The sequence below is a fragment of the Euprymna scolopes genome, chromosome 32 (assembly GCF_053919585.1).
Source record: "Euprymna scolopes isolate OS-2025 chromosome 32, ASM5391958v1, whole genome shotgun sequence".
NCBI classification, from domain to species: Eukaryota; Metazoa; Mollusca; class Cephalopoda; order Sepiida; family Sepiolidae; genus Euprymna; species Euprymna scolopes.
The window spans coordinates 49,215,304-49,231,418 of NC_136513.1; the positions used below are offsets into that span (position 1 = coordinate 49,215,304).

The following is a 16,115-nucleotide window of genomic DNA, read 5'->3' on the forward strand; positions in this document are numbered from 1 at the left end:
TGACCTTCCCATGCCGGTAAAGATCGACATAAAGTGGATAGTTATTATAAGAAAATAGGATGTCATATATAAGCATTATAAAACATCGAATTTTAATGTAGCTTTCTTCCCCAAAAAACAAAAAATTAAAATTGTCTCAGTCCAGAAGGATTTCTAATTACTTTTTTTTAATGCGTATTATCTGACCCATCTACTAACAAATTCGGGTTTGTATTATTGTACACATAGATTCGAAAAAGTTGTCAAAAAACAAATATATAACAAATAAATGTTATCAAAGGCAAGATAAGTTACTTTTCTACCAAACTGGATATAATTTTCGTGTTTTTATTCAATTTAACATGTTTATTTAGCTTGAAAAGCATACAGTGTTTACCGATGTATTGGAAAATTCAAAATGGCGGCCGACTCTCTTTAACACGGTAAGTTCGGGAAAAGGTGTTATAAATAATAAACTAGACAAAATACTATTAAAAAACCACCGAATATATGTCAAGTTATGTTACGGTAACATATATTGAGCAAATTTCTAACAGTATTTTGTCTAGTTTATTATTTATTACATCTTTTTCCGAACTTACCGTGTTAAAGAGAGAGTCGGCCGCCATTTTAAATTTTCCAATACATCGGTAAACACTGTATGCTTTTCGAGCTGAATAAACATGTTAAATTGAATAAAAACACGAAAATTATATCCAGTTTGGTAGAAAAGTAATTTATCTTGCTTTTGATAACATTTATTTGTTATATATTTGTTTTTTGACAACTTTTTCGAATCTATGTGTACAGTAATACAAACCCACAAATTCAATGTAAAGTTTAAAAATGCATAATTATTTAAAAAAAAACTGTTTTTTTTTTACTTACAAACACATTTTAATTAAAAAATCTTGTGTAAAAAATCCATTTTTCAAAGTGTAAAACTTCTAACATTGTCCTTGTCGGAGGCAAATAAATGCTAATTTTTTTATATCTAAAACATACACGCTAAAAAGATTTCTAACTAAAATATATTTTCAACATAAACTGTTTCTTCGCTTTTTTGCTTCTAGGAAAAAATGTAAACAGTTGTTTTTGTAAAGTTTAGTTGTTGCAAAATAAATAGCATTTAAAACTACTTTAAAGAAACAAACAAAAAGGCAGGTAGATGGAAAAGTAACTTTATTTTTATGGTAAAATTTATTTATTGTATATTTGGTTTTTACTCTTGGCCGCGTGTTAGCTTCACTGCTAAATTCCCGAATACTTTTAATAAATAAAAATAAACAGTTTCTGCATATTATATATTTCCGTCTGCTACCGACTTAAATCGCAACGCTAAAAGTGTGCGTATTTAAAAAAAATAGCACAATATTTTATGTACAAGAACACGTTATGTGCAGATTTTAATAATAATTTAAAAAAATATAAGTAAACCTCCTTTTTTTTCTTTTTTTTTTTTTCAATAACAATGTTATCATATTTATACAGGCGCACACTCTAAGCAAACAACGAATTTCACGACACGGAACTGCGCCAAGCAACAGTTCTTCAAGCAGCTTTCCTCGGCTTCCTAAAGCGTCTAATCCGCGCATGCGTACAAGAGAATTTCATTAAGAAAGTGTAACTGTGAATTTAACAGCTCCAAGCAAGTTTTATTTTTGTTATTATATGAATTTGGAGATACCGACATTAAAGTTAATGATTTTATAATGTACACATAGAAAAAATAAAATAATAATAATAATAATGATAAACAAACATATTATTTTTAATTTTATCATTAATATTGTGTAGAAATAACTTGGGGGTGCTGCAGTCCCACAGTTCCATGCACGAGCCGCCACTGCACTTGTGAGGGGGTGATCTAGAGATTTTAGTCATACTGGAAATTTTAATCAATAAATATTTATTATTTTATTATTACTACAAGCAGTGGAAGATGTTTCTCAAACTAAAATCAGATAAAAAAGATAATTAAATGGAATCAGTTTTGGAATCGGAAAATAGGCTAAAAAATTTTCCGATACCGATTCTGATAACCCAAAAAGCTTTGATTTTTCTGATTCCCGATTTTGATTAATTATCCTAACACATATATATAGTGTGTGTGTTAGAAAAAAAAATTAGTTAAAAAAAATTAGTGGAATTTCATTATAAATCTATTTCAATCGAATTGGTCCTTTTCAAATGGGTAAGCTAGTCAAAGGTTTTTGCCTAACTGAAAAATGGAAAAAAAAAAAATGCATGCCATTTTGTTTTTACAGAAAGAGGGAGGAACTGAAGAAGTATGAGGTGGGGAGGGGAGAGTAAGAAGGAGCAAGTATAACAATGGTACTTATATTGTATTTCACAAGTATGAGTATTCAAAATTGTCAATTATTGTACACACACAAAAAAACGTGGAACGGCTGTCCTTTTTTTCCATGAAGATAAAACGAATAACAAAAAAAAAAAAATTTGCAAAGTACTAACCAATATTGAAAGAAAGAAATGGACACTAGATTAAGTTTTTATGACTTGTCAAAAATTCTATTTCAGATAAATTATTAGGTCGGTGCAAAAGTTTTTGCCGATATAAAAATTTCATTTGAAAAAAGAAAAACGTTTTTGAAAATCTTTATTCATAACAACTTTTGCTCTCTATAAAATTGATTCGATCTCTCATGCTTCGGTGAAATATCACTTCAATTTTCTCTCGTGATGTTACATGGCATAGTGGATAGAGTACTTGGTAAAATTCAGTTATAAAAGTTACACTCTTCTGGAGGTTAAAGGTTCAATAAAGCATTCCATTCGAAATTCCGTACATATTCCTGAGTTTGATAGAAAGATTCATAAGTTCGACAAGATACACCTGGAGAAGGTTGGGGGTTACATGTTGTGAAAATGGCACTCAAGATGAGAACAGTAGTCCGAAGAATGAAAAATGATATGGATAACTTGGAGGTACACAATTCAATTCAGTCGCACAGCTTTCCGTTTTATCTCTTTTTTGGGGGGAAACAGAGAAACATGGTTCCTCTCTTTTGCTCTCTATAATTGATTCCATCTGTCAATAAGCTTATAAATGCTTCGCTTGTAAAATTTTCTTGAATTCTTGATATGAAATATGAATCTAACTCGTGTTCAGTCTTGTGATGTTAACATAAGATTATTGAAATGATTTTTGTAATCCTCAAAATAAGTGATGATCCAAATCAGGAGAACATGTAGGAAAAGATTCCCCAAGATCTTTGGTCAGTTGCACTGTGTAAAGACGAGCATTATCATGATGGAAGATGACCCCCTTTCTGTTGATTAAAAAAGGCCGTTTTCAAATCAACATGGGTGAGAATATTTAAAAAAAAAATGTAAATAATTCTTTAATCATTTGAAAAAAAAGTGATAAATTAATCACAGTGTTGTGTTTAAGTAATAACAAAATGCATAAAATAAATTTAAATAAAAACGTCCTTTCCACAAACAGGAAATATTAAAAATTACAAATTAAAAAATAAAAAAAATAAATATTGTCTTCCGTTTTCCTGCTTTCCAGCTGACTACAATATGGTTGTCTTCAAGTCTAACGTAAACAAGTTCTTGATTAGCCGTTCCACTTGTTAACAAATTTATCGAATTTCCATTTACTAACGATTACTATATTGTCCAATTTCTACTGTACACTCTTTAACCCTTATCCTCGAGTGGACTCTTGGCCTTGATAAGTGGGGATGCCTATGTAAATATATATATATATATATATATATATATATATATATATATATAAAATAATTGATTTTTACTCTTTTTCGTCACAAACAATGCATATTGAACGTAAATAGCTACTATTTGGGATCATGTCTAATAAGGGACTGTGGGGAGTTGAGCAGTGAGATATCTGTTCATATTACATTTAAACTTCTGCAGATTAGTACGGTTAGGAATGCAGGCAACAGGGAGGGAATTCCAAAGTCTAGTAGTCTGTGGGAAGAAAATGTTGCCACATCTGGGCAGAAGCTGCTAGGAGCATCCTATCCTGCCCTGACAGAGTTCAAAACCAGGTTTGAAACCTAGTAGGTGATGCCCTTTTCTCTTCCCTGCAACTTATTTCTCACAAAAGGGACATTGCGAGCTTATCTCTGCTCTTTCGCAAAAAAATATGAATGATGCTTTAATAATCTGAAAAAAAAATACTTACAAATTAATCATGGTGATATGTTTGTTAATAACAATATGCAGAAAATAAATTACAATCGTTTGAAATGCCTCTTCTTCAAACGGAAGGAAAAAAAAAAATTTTGCACCGATCTGATATTTTTAAATTTAAAAATTTTGTTTTCATTTTTGTTTAAGTTTTTTTTTTTTCTTAACGCTGAAACTGTAATAAATATTGTTTTACAAAAGTTTTTAAAAACCAAAAAATTAATCCTATCAAATATTTTCTTTCAGGAGAAAAGACAGATAAAAGCAAGAAACTGTTGGGTCGAGGTCGGGGCCGAGGTCGAGGTATTAGTGCCACACCACGTAACCGCGTTCTTCCCCCTAACCTTGCCAATGACTCCCGTAAAGTTGAATGCACCCGTGACCTTCTCGTTGTGAAAATCGATAACTCTCCTGGTGCCAGAGATGACGTCGAAGTTGAGTACTCTGATACCGATGCCATTGCTGGGAAGTCTTCAGGCAGCAGCAGCGCCGGCATTGCGATTCCCGCTTGCCAGACGATGCCGCTTGCATCATCTACTTCCTCGTATAGCAAGTCCTGCCCCACGCACAGCAGCACTGCCCCAGCAGAAAAGATGTGGGGCACAATCCAGGAAAACTCTTGGGACCACTCCCGAGTTACAAAGCAAAACGGCGAACGTCCCCACGAGGAGGACGAAGACGATGACGATGATGTCATGCTAGAAGACGAGTATATTGAGGATGGTGAACTGTACGAAGGCATGTACGAGGATGCAGAGAATGATCCACACTATGCTCTGATGCCCGGCATGGCTGCAAGAGACGAGTGGGACGAAGGTGCAGAAGACGTTGAGTATTATGTAGATGGAAATGATCTGGTCTATGATGATATCGACAAAGCTCGTGAACCTCTGAGAGTTGAATGCCAGTTGAACCCTGAAGCCCCAGCCTTTGTCCCTACCTCTCCTGAATTGACAAAGTCTCCGGAAGGTGATGATGATAATATTAAATGGGTTTCTGAGATTGCTCCGAATATCTCAAAGAGCAGTGGAAGCAATAATAATGATGATGAAATTCCCAAGGACCCTATTGATAACTGCTGTAGCAGCTCCCGTGAACTATCTTCTTCTACCATTGTTGATGGAAAGGATAAGGTCCTCCAAGATGTAAAAGCAGTCGATGCTGCCCCATCTTCCTCCTCTACCTCCTCCGTTGAATTCAATCCTTGCAAAGACGGGCTGGAACCGAAAAGTCCCATGTCACCGACCCTCGAAGCTGATCCTGAAGTCAAAGAGCACCGAGAGGGAAACGACACAAAACCAACCAATCCAAACAGCAATGAATCTGCAAAAATGATGTCGACTTGCGTTAGCAATGATGATGACGATGATGATGAGTTTAAAGATACCGAAGAAATCTTTGATGAGGACCATTCAAAAAAAGACAACAGCAACGATAATATGGAAAAAAGCTTCATAAGTGAACGCAGTAACAACAACAATAACAATAATGATAAAAGCAGCAAAGATAATAACATTAATACCGATTCTACGCCTCTGAAAACGAATACGATTCCATTAGAAGAAAATGTTGAAATCCAAAACAATAACGCATGTAAAAATCCGGTGGAAGAATCATCCAAAGATTCTGAACGAGAAGAAGAAAAATCCAAAAGTGAGCAAAAGACGTCAGCCGAAGACGAAAGTAAGTTGAATTCATCAGATGCTGTTCGCAGCGTCACCGTTAGGGAGACCATCCAAACGGTGAAAGATGCTGGCGCCTGGAAACTAAGTGTCAGAGATGATGTGGAACCAGTGTCGCTGTACAAGAACAATCCCAGTGACACAATCGAGAGCAACAGCCTTGACAGGTCTGTAAACACTGAGGGCTCCGGCAAGAGCTTGGCAAGTGAACTTATGGAAGCCGAGTTTGGTAAGAATGTAACCGCATCAAAAACGGCAGCCCATACCACAATGACTTCCACCTCCTCCTCCTCTTCTTCATCCGCGACTAATCAGCCAGTAAGTTCTTGTCAGGATTCTGCTCCCGATGGTACGGAAGCCCAAACCATCAATATACAATCGACTGATTGTTTGGATGGCGGCAAAAATGAGCAATTAGGTCAGTATAATTCTTTAGTTTTTTAAATATTTATTTATGACCACCCTGCCAAACTTTCAGAAACAACACTCGACATGCTATAACCACTATCAACAATTTCCCCCACTCTCTGACTCAACCGAAATCTAAATGCAGATTCCATGAACAAAGCTTCTTTCCTAGAGCTGCCTGCTTGTGGAACTCTGTTCCGCTGGCCTGGTTTCCAGCTGACTACAACATGGTCACCTTCAAGGCCAATGTAAACAAGTTCTTGTTGAGCCGTCCCCTTAAGTTCAATCCAATTATACCAAATTTTCACCACTAACGATTACTATGCTATTGTACCAGTGACCACCATCTATTCTTTAACCTTTATCCTTGAGTGGCCTTTGGGCCTTGATAAAAAAGTAAAAGCCGTTTTTTTTTTTAAATTTAAATTAATGAATTGCAACCTTTAGATTTGAATGACTGCTATGCAAACAATCGAATATTGAAAATCTTTGTTTGAAAAGAAAAATAAATTTAATAATTATATATATATATATATATATATATATATATATATATATATATATATATATATATATATATAAACAAAAATTAATACATTCAAAATTAATTCCAGCAGTATGACTGGACAAATATTTCATACTTCTCGACTAAATCCATGCTGGATTTTAATTTTCACTCTCTTACAAAGACAAGTCACTCAAATAAAAATCAGGAAAAGTTACCACCTAAACCCTAACCCTGACCCAGCCTCTGTTTCTTTTGTGGAGCCCGTCATTGGTTTAAAGACAGTCCATATCATTTTAAAATCTGCCCAACTTTTGATAAAGGAAATAAAATTTGGGTTAAATCCACAGAAACAAAACAAACAGAACGGTACTAATATAAAAAACTACATATAAGTAAAAATCCTGAATAAAAATGTCAAGTTACAATTTTACTCTTGATCTGACTTATCTATAGTCAACCTAATATATATGGAAAAAGTTGAATAAACCAACCATGCTAAAAACCAACAAATTACTCCAACCAGAGACAGGAACAAAAATTTAAGAGTGAAATTATTCCAAACAATCTGAATTATTTCTCTTCTTTTCTGTTTTTATTAAAACCGTTTCCATTTTATTTTTTCCAGATGTCTCAGATCTGTCAAATGCTGTTCCAACCAAAGCAGAAGCCTCGGTGTAAACTGCTGAACTTGGGATAGTTTTGAGCAGGTATAGTTGTTTTCAAATGTTTTTCTTCAAAATGTCAAAATGTTGAAATCATTATTTTATAAAGTTAATTTTTTTTTTTTTTTCACATTCCAAAATGTCAAAATCATTATTTTTATAAAGTTGATTTTTTTTTTTCACATTTCAAAATGTCGAAATCATTATTTTATGAAGTTGATTTTTTTTTTCACATTTCAAAATGTCGAAATCATCTATAAATATAAAAGCGAAAATGTATGTATGTTTGTGTGACTGCTAAAAACTTTCGACAGACAGAACAAAAATTCACAAATTTTTTCCAATTTTTTTAAAGAAGTTTTACGTTCATTGGCTGTTTTTTTTGTTTGGGTTTTTCCGATTTTTTTAAGAAGTTCTTTACCCCCTCCCCCTCTACACACACACCTCGAAACACCCGGGCAACGCCAGGTACCCTCGCTAGTTATTTTATAAAGTTGGGTTTTTTTTTGGTTTTTTTCACATTTCAAAATGTTGAAATCATTATTTTATAAAGTTGATTTTTTTTTCACATTTCAAAATATCGAAATCATTATTTTATAAAGTTGATTTTTTTTTTCGCATTTCAAAATATCGAAATCATTATTTTATAAAGTTGATTTTTTTTTTCACATTTCAAAATATCGAAATCATTATTTTAAAAAGTTGATTTTTTTTTTCACATTTCAAAATATCAAAATCATTATTTTATAAAGTTGATTTTTTTTTTCGCATTTCAAAATATCGAAATCATTATTTTATAAAGTTGATTTTTTTTTTCACATTTCAAAATATCGAAATCATTATTTTATAAAGTTGATTTTTTTTTTCACATTTCAAAATATCGAAATCATTATTTTATAAAGTTGATTTTTTTTTTCACATTTCAAAATATCGAAATCATTATTTTATAAAGTTGATTTTTTTTTCACATTTCAAAATATCAAAATCATTATTTTATAAAGTTGTTTTTTTTTTCACATTTCAAAATATCGAAATCATTATTTTATAAAGTTGAGTTTTTTTTTTTTTCACATTTCAAAATATCAAAATCTACAACAGAATTCAAACCAACTTCTAGATTAGCTGCATATTTCTAACTAATCTGGACGATAATAATGGATGAAATGCAACACCAGAATAGAGAGTTGTATCATCCGCACAGATGTTAATTTTCTCAACAATATTCTCTGGAAGATGATTGATATTGAAAAGAAACAGTGTTGGGTCTAGAATAGAGCCCTGAGGAACACTATTGTTCATAATGTCACTGTTCGTAGAATTCCGTATGATACAATATTTCAGGAAAAATGTTTGTGCAGCTACACTATAATAGCAAAATTATTAATTTTTAATATTGAATTTCAAGGCAAACTCTAGTCAACTGTTAACGTTCACAGGGAACATGAGTTGGAATAAATACATCGAGATCATTGCCAAGGCTGCTGCGAAGAGGGCGGGCTCTCTCTACCATGCTAGAAAGTTACTTATGCCTGAAAGTATCCTGTACCTCTACAAAGCCACCATTCACCTATGCATGGAGTACTGCTGTCACATTTGGGATGGTGCATCTGCTACTAGTCTCTCACTCTTGGACAGGGTTCAAAAGAGAGTCGTCAAAATAGGTCCCGAATTGTCATCTAAGCTTCAGCCCCTGTCTCATTGACGAAATGTCGCCTCCCTCTGCCTGTTTTACAAGTATTTTAATGGTGGATGCTCTGACGAACTACAAGCCCTTGTACTCTCATGACAAAAATACCCTCGACAATCCTGACAAGCAGTGAAGTCCCACCCCTACACAGTAGAGATCTCTAGGTGTAAGGAAGCCTTCTACTCTAATAGCTTTTTCCCCAGAACTGCTAGACTTTGGAATTCTCTTCCGAATTCCTGCTTCCCAAGCTGCACTGACGTGCAGAAGTTCAAGTGTAATGTGAACAGACATCTTGCTGCTAAACTCCCTACATAGTACCCCTGCAACTTAGGTTCTTGATAGTAGCCCCTACATCAAAGTGGCACTGTGCCTTGTTTGGGGTGATAATGCAAAAAAAAAAAAAATTTTTTTAAATTAAAATAATGAATATATCCAAATCCTTGGCCCAACTCTCTTCCTGATCTACATCAATGATCTCCCTAAACACATAGTTTAATCATTCGTTGACATCTATGCTGATGACACGACCCTCTACAGCAACACATCAAAGGCTGTAAATGACAAAGCTCTCTCTGATTCTCTCTCCTCTGATCTCAAATGAGTGGTTCAGTGGGGGAAGACGTGGCTGGTTACCTTTAATGCATCTAAAACCAAACTCCTATCTTTACATCATCAACGCTCTGATCCCCATCTGGCATCAATTGAAATGGATGGCTCTTGTCTAGGAGAAGCCCCATGTTTTGACAAGCTTCTGGGCTTGACCTTCACTCCTGATCTGAAATGGAACACGTACATCAAGTCTGTTGCCAAGGTCGCTGGAAAGATGGTGGGATCCCTCTATCGCTCCAGGAGATATCTCACTACTGATGCAATTCTCTATCTATATAAAAGCCAAGTACGTCCAAGGATGGAATACTGCTGCCATATCTGGACAGGAGCTGCTAAAAAACAGCCTATCCTGCCTTGACAGAGTACAAAATAGACTTTGTGGCTTAGGGGGGATGCCCTTTTCTCTTCCCTGCAACCTCTCTCCCACAGAAGAGACGTTGCAAGCCTATTTTTGTTTTATCGTTATTTCCATGGCAGGTGCTCGTCTGAACTCCAATCTCTGATCCCCCCTCGCCAATCTTTTACAAAAAACACCCGTCTAGCTGAATCCACTGTCAAAAACTTTCCCCACTCTTTATCTATGCCTAAATCAAAACGTAAATTCCATGAACAAAGTTTCTTTCTTAGAAGTGCACGCCTGTGGAACTCTGTTCCGTCTGCCTGCTTCCCTCCTGACTACAACTTGGATGGCTTCAAGTCCAACGTAAACAAATTCCTAATGAACCGCCCCCCTTAAGTAGACACTTTAAATCTCCACACTAACGTACTGTACTTACAATAACCCTTATCCCTGAGTGGCTTCCGAGCCTTGATAAGTGGTGACCACCTTGTAAAAAAAAAAAAAAATTATGGAAAATGATAAGGTAGAAAAATTATTAAGGGAAACTTTTTTTTAACAAAAATGGGTGAAAATAAAATGTTTGACTAAAAGAAAACACCAGAGAATTCCAATGAGAGGTAAATATGGTGCGACTATTGCCAATTTTTTAAATAAGTTGTGCATTAACGATTACAGATCTGAGCTACTTGCCTTGTTTTTAGCATAACTGAGTTACTTCCCTTGTTATGTCACGTGTACCTAAAAAACATAGCGAAGGTATTTTACAATAAAGATTGATAACATGTTTTTTTTAGGTACTTGTACAGTTTAATCAAGACAATAAAAAATGAAAATATTGAAAAAAAGGTTACATTGTTAGTATCCGTTTTGGACTGAAAACCTAAAAAAAAAAAAAATTTCACTTAATTTGATTGAGAATTTTTTTTGTTTTTTTTACAATGGAAAAACATGTTTTTATGACAGCGCGTTGAAGGTAGCCATCTTTGAATTTTTTTAACATGCCACGGGGCGATGACTCAGTTTAAAGCACTGCCACTCCCTCCCCATCTTTAATCCTAGCTTTTCTTCCTAAAAATCGAACCTTTTGCTCAGTATCATAACAAATTGTTTTTTCGCTGTAAAAAAAAAAAAAACTACTTGATGAAATTAAGTGAAATTTTTTTGAGATCTTCATTTCATAACGGATACGAACAATATAACCTTTTTTCGATATTTTCATCTTTTAATGTCTTGATTAAACTGTACAAGTACCTGTTTTTTTTTTTTTTTAAATAATGCAATAATTTTCAAGTACTTCTGACATGCCAATTAAGTAGATACCATTTTTTTTTAATCGATTTTTTTGTTTTCACTATTATAGTATAGTTGCGCCCAAATTTAATTGTTTGGATTCAAGGCCACCTGGCGTTGCTCGGGACTGTATTAAACAATTAGAAAAATTTTGAACATGCCTGTTGTTCTTAGGATATAGGAATTTTTTTATGTCTATGTATCATTTGCCATCTTGAGCAAAGGAATATTTTACCTACCCTAGGACGGGTATTACACAACATATGTACAGAATAATTGTACCTTTATTGGATAGGAAATTTACAGCATGTATGTCGAAAAAAATTTCCTTACCTAGGGTGGGTTATGTACAACACATATTTAAAATTATTTAAATAAGTTTATGTTGTGCTAAATTTTCCGTATGTCACAGGTAAGTGTGTTTGTTTTTACATCAGAGTGCTATAGTGAAGAAGCACCAGATTTTTTTTATATAAATGTTATACTACTCGAATATATTACATGATTTTCGATTTTGATAACTTATGTACATCACAGATAAGAATTTCTTTGTTTTTCATATGGGTACTTCACTTATTTCCTGGGTAGGATACTGTAGAAGTACCATTTTTCTAATTTAAAAATGAAGGAATTCGATACTTTTAAGTAATTTTCTGTTGTGCTAAATTTTCTGTGCATCTAGAGTAAGAATTTGTTTGTTACTTCATCTGGGTGCTATAGTGAAGAAGCACCTTATTTCTCATTTAAAAGTCATGCTATTCGATTATATAACGTGATTTTCGATTTTAATGACTTTTATGCATGTCACAGGTAGGATTTGATTTGTTTTTCATATGAGTACTATACTGCACAAGCACCTTATTTATTAGGTAGGATAATGTACAAGTACCTTATTTTTAATGTATAGATGAAACTACTTGATGATTTTACGTAATTTTCTGCTGTGTGAACTTTTCCGCCTGTGGAACTCTTTTCCGTTTGCCTGTTTCCCACTTGACTACAATTTGGTTGTTTTCAAGTCCAACATAAACAAATTCTTGATGAACTGTCCCATTAAGTAATCCAATTTACCAAATTTCCATTACTAACGATTACTATGATATTATCCCATTCACTACTGTAAACTCAATAACCCTTATCCTTGAGTGGCCTCCGAGCTTTGATAAGTGGTGACCCCCATATAAAACAAAAAAATGTATTTATTTTATTAAAAAAACTTATTTTATTTAAAAAAACAATATTTTAAAAATGTGTGACTTATTATTCAATGCTGTTTCATTTTTCTTGCTATTAAAATCATTTCTTTCTTCTTTTTTTTTTTTTTCAGACTCTGTGGAAAAAAAAAAAAAAAGGAATAAAAAAAAAAAAAAGAAAAAGAAAGCCAAACCTGCTCTAGGTGAAATTCAGTTTGCCACAACATGAAACATGTTTTTTCGGACTGACCATTTGTATTGGTCGTTTTAACTTCCCACCTAGTTTAAAATTTTTTTTTTCTATTTCTAGATCCATTCATACATTGCACCCTTTTGTACACCCTTTGCACATGAAAAAAAAAAAAATCTGACCGCTACCCCCTCTCCCGTCCCCCTAGCTGCTTGAAACTACTCGCCAGTTGTTATCTGTTGCGGTAGTCGCGTTGTCCTTTGCTCAGCTTTTCCTGTTCTGTTACTTAAAAGACAATCACAAAAAGTATGGCTTCAATCTTATTGGGATTCGATGCCGACCAGGAATGAAAAGGACGATCATTGCTATTTCTAAATCGCTCGGTTATTTATTATATCATTAAGGAAATTAATATAATGAAAACGATAGAAAAAAAGGTGGTTTTTATGTTTCCATATCGACTCGTTAACATCATTTATTTATTATAAACTTTTTTTGTTTGTTTTTTACTGTACTGCAAAAGTTACGAACCATTGGACCAAAATTTATGCCTGAGAAGCCCCTTTTTACTGGAGATGTACGTTAGAGAAATCTATAAAAAAAAAAAAAAAAAAGAGAGGAATCTTTATTGTATAAAAGTATTATATATATGTGTGTATTTATACACATATATGTATATATATTTGGTTTTTGTCTAGAATTCCCACTATATTAAAAAAAAAAATAAAATAAAAAATCTGCATGATGTACATATCTGATGCGACAAAAATATCATATTCTAAAAATCACGTAAATTGATCAAGTAGTTTTATTTTTATAAAGAAAATAAGTTTTAAAGCGATTAATGGGAATTTGTACAATTACAACAAATCTAGCAAATATTCTTGAGTTATTTCTCTTTGTTTCCTGAGGCTGTTTTCAAAATGACGAGCACGACATTCGCTTTTTGGTTACTCATATAATATGATTTTCTTTCAAAAACTCACTTCATGTCAAAATAATTTTTAACTAAAATTTTGTGAGTTAACAAAAAGAGACTGAGTCTCATTGCCATCTGAAAGAAATAAGGGCAGATAACTCCATGAGAATTCAAACTTGTAATGTCTACAATTTCCCATGAATCACTTAATATGGTTTAAAAGTGACTTTCTTTATAAAAATAGAACTACTTGATCAATTTACACAGATTTTTTGAATAGGATCTTTTTGTCCCGTCATAGTGTACCCATATATATATATATATATATATATATATATATATACACAGTATAAAGATTTTTCTGTATTTTGTTTTTTAATGTAGGAGGAATTCTGAACAACCACATATTTTAAGCAACTAAAATATAGACATGTTATTGCAACTTTAATTGTACATGCAAAATGCTGAAAAAACTTCTGTTCTAATTGGATTTTATAATATATGGCCAATATAAACAAATCTAGATGGAAAGGAAATAAGTGCTTTATAATATGCCATAAGAGATATAACTCTAGTAAAAATGCAAATAAAACATGTTTGTCCTTTTTTTTCATTTTGTAAAATAAAATGTTATGAGCTAAGAGTTAATTTCTGGTAGCATAGTATGAACAGAGTTATTTCCCTTTCATTCGGATAATTTTTTTTTTTTTTTTTTACATTGGATTCATTGAACTTGCTATAACTTATAGGCTTCTTTTTTCTTTTTTGTGTTTTATAAAAAAAGGAGTATTTAACTATAATGATTTTTATGCAATAATAAGTTTTTTTTTACAATTGTGTTGAGTGGCAGTTGCCAAGATTTCCTAAAATAACCAAACCTAATTAGTTGTAATTTTGATTTTTAAAAAACATTTTTTATATAATTAAGTTTTAAATTTAAATTGTATCTTTTCTGCGAGAATAAGTTTTTTTGTTTCTTTTTTTAAATAAGGTTAAAAAAAATTATCTGAGATTTTGAATCGTTACCTGTCTCATCTAAGTTTAATTTTAAAATTGATTTCAATTTCAATTTTTTTATTTAGTGAATGCAATATATTGTTTAATCTGATTATTAATGACGATTGAATACCATAATGTCGTCCAAAAATAGGGGGAAAAACAAAGAAAAATTTGAACAAGGAAACAAAAAACAAAAGAATTTCTTGAGAAATTTTTTTTGTTGATTTGCTGTATTATGAAATGGTTTAAAAATATTTTTTTAAAATTTAAAAAACTAACATCATCATTTTTACAGGTTTTTGGTCCAATGTTGTTTTTTTAAATTTTCAAAGGTTTTAACAGATTAACATTTCAGTGATATGTACTTTCCAGCGTAAAACTTTTTTATCTTTATATTTATTTATTAATTTATTAACTTAATTTATTTGTTATTGATGAAAAAATTTTTTTTGCTTACAATTACACAAAGCTATGAAACTTATTTAGCTGCCATTTTGGCATTCAATTTGCAACCAGTCAAAATTCTGAAATGAAAATTGGAAAAAGGGAAAGATAATTTTTTTGTGAAAAAGAAATCACCTTTTAAAATGGAAGAAACATGTGTGTGCGTGCTAAAGTTTCTCCATTTATTTACACATATATGCACATAAGTACAACATAATCTTTGAAAACAAATTTAACGGACAAAAAAGAAATATTTAAAACTAAATATATAAGCTTGTGATATTCTTAAAAAAAAAAAGAAGATGATTAAAAAAAACAAACAAAAATACAATTTTATTCAAAAAGTTTTAAATATTATTCTACCATCCCATAATACTTTTAGTGAATTTCATGGTGCCTTTTTAAATAAAATAACAAACCTTAATCAGAAAAAAAAACAAACATTAACACGATTTTTTAACATTTGAGAAAGTTAAAAACAAAAAGGAAAAAAAAAATGACAAAAGTAAAAAGAAAAAAAAAACAAAAAAAAGGCAAATATAAAAAAATTAAACAAAAAAAAAACCAAAAAGACTTAAAAACTAAAAAAAAATAGCAAAAATTCTTTACTAAAAATAAAAATTTTTTTTTTTTGACTTTTGCCAACTTGATCCCCCCCCCTCCCCTCCCTCTCCTCCCCAGTCACTTTTTTTGTCCAAACTTAATTTTTAGAGTTGTTTAATTCTCTAACTAAATTTTCATTTTCCATTTTGCCAAAACTTGGATATCAATCTTCTGTGATGAATAAGAAAGTACTTGTTACCTGCTGAGCTTGTTTTCTTTTCTTGACTTTTTACTTCACAAAAACTATACCTTATATATATATATATATATATATATATATATATATATATATATATATATAAGACATCCACGTATGCTTCATGTATATACAAATATTTAGAACGGAACTATGAGAAAATTAAAAACAATGGAATACAAAAACCTGTGATTCACCTTTGCTTAGTTTTGGTCCAACCA

The 16,115-nt window shown here is 32.0% G+C and overlaps 1 protein-coding gene across 18 annotated transcripts in view; it reads left to right on the top strand.

Annotated features, from left to right (window-relative positions):
• LOC145256327 (uncharacterized) overlaps positions 1–13,469 on the top strand; it is a 288,407-nt gene extending 274,938 nt beyond the window's left edge. For all 18 annotated transcript variants that reach the window (XM_080115098.1, XM_080115092.1, XM_080115089.1 and 15 more), the window contains 3 exons: positions 4,411–6,264; positions 7,388–7,469; positions 12,678–13,469. In XM_080115098.1, the coding sequence (XP_079971224.1) occupies positions 4,411–6,264; positions 7,388–7,440 (1,907 nt within the window). In that variant the 3' untranslated portion in view covers positions 7,441–7,469; positions 12,678–13,469. The remainder of the gene's footprint in view (positions 1–4,410; positions 6,265–7,387; positions 7,470–12,677) is intronic.
• The last annotated feature ends 2,646 nt before the right edge of the window (positions 13,470–16,115 follow it).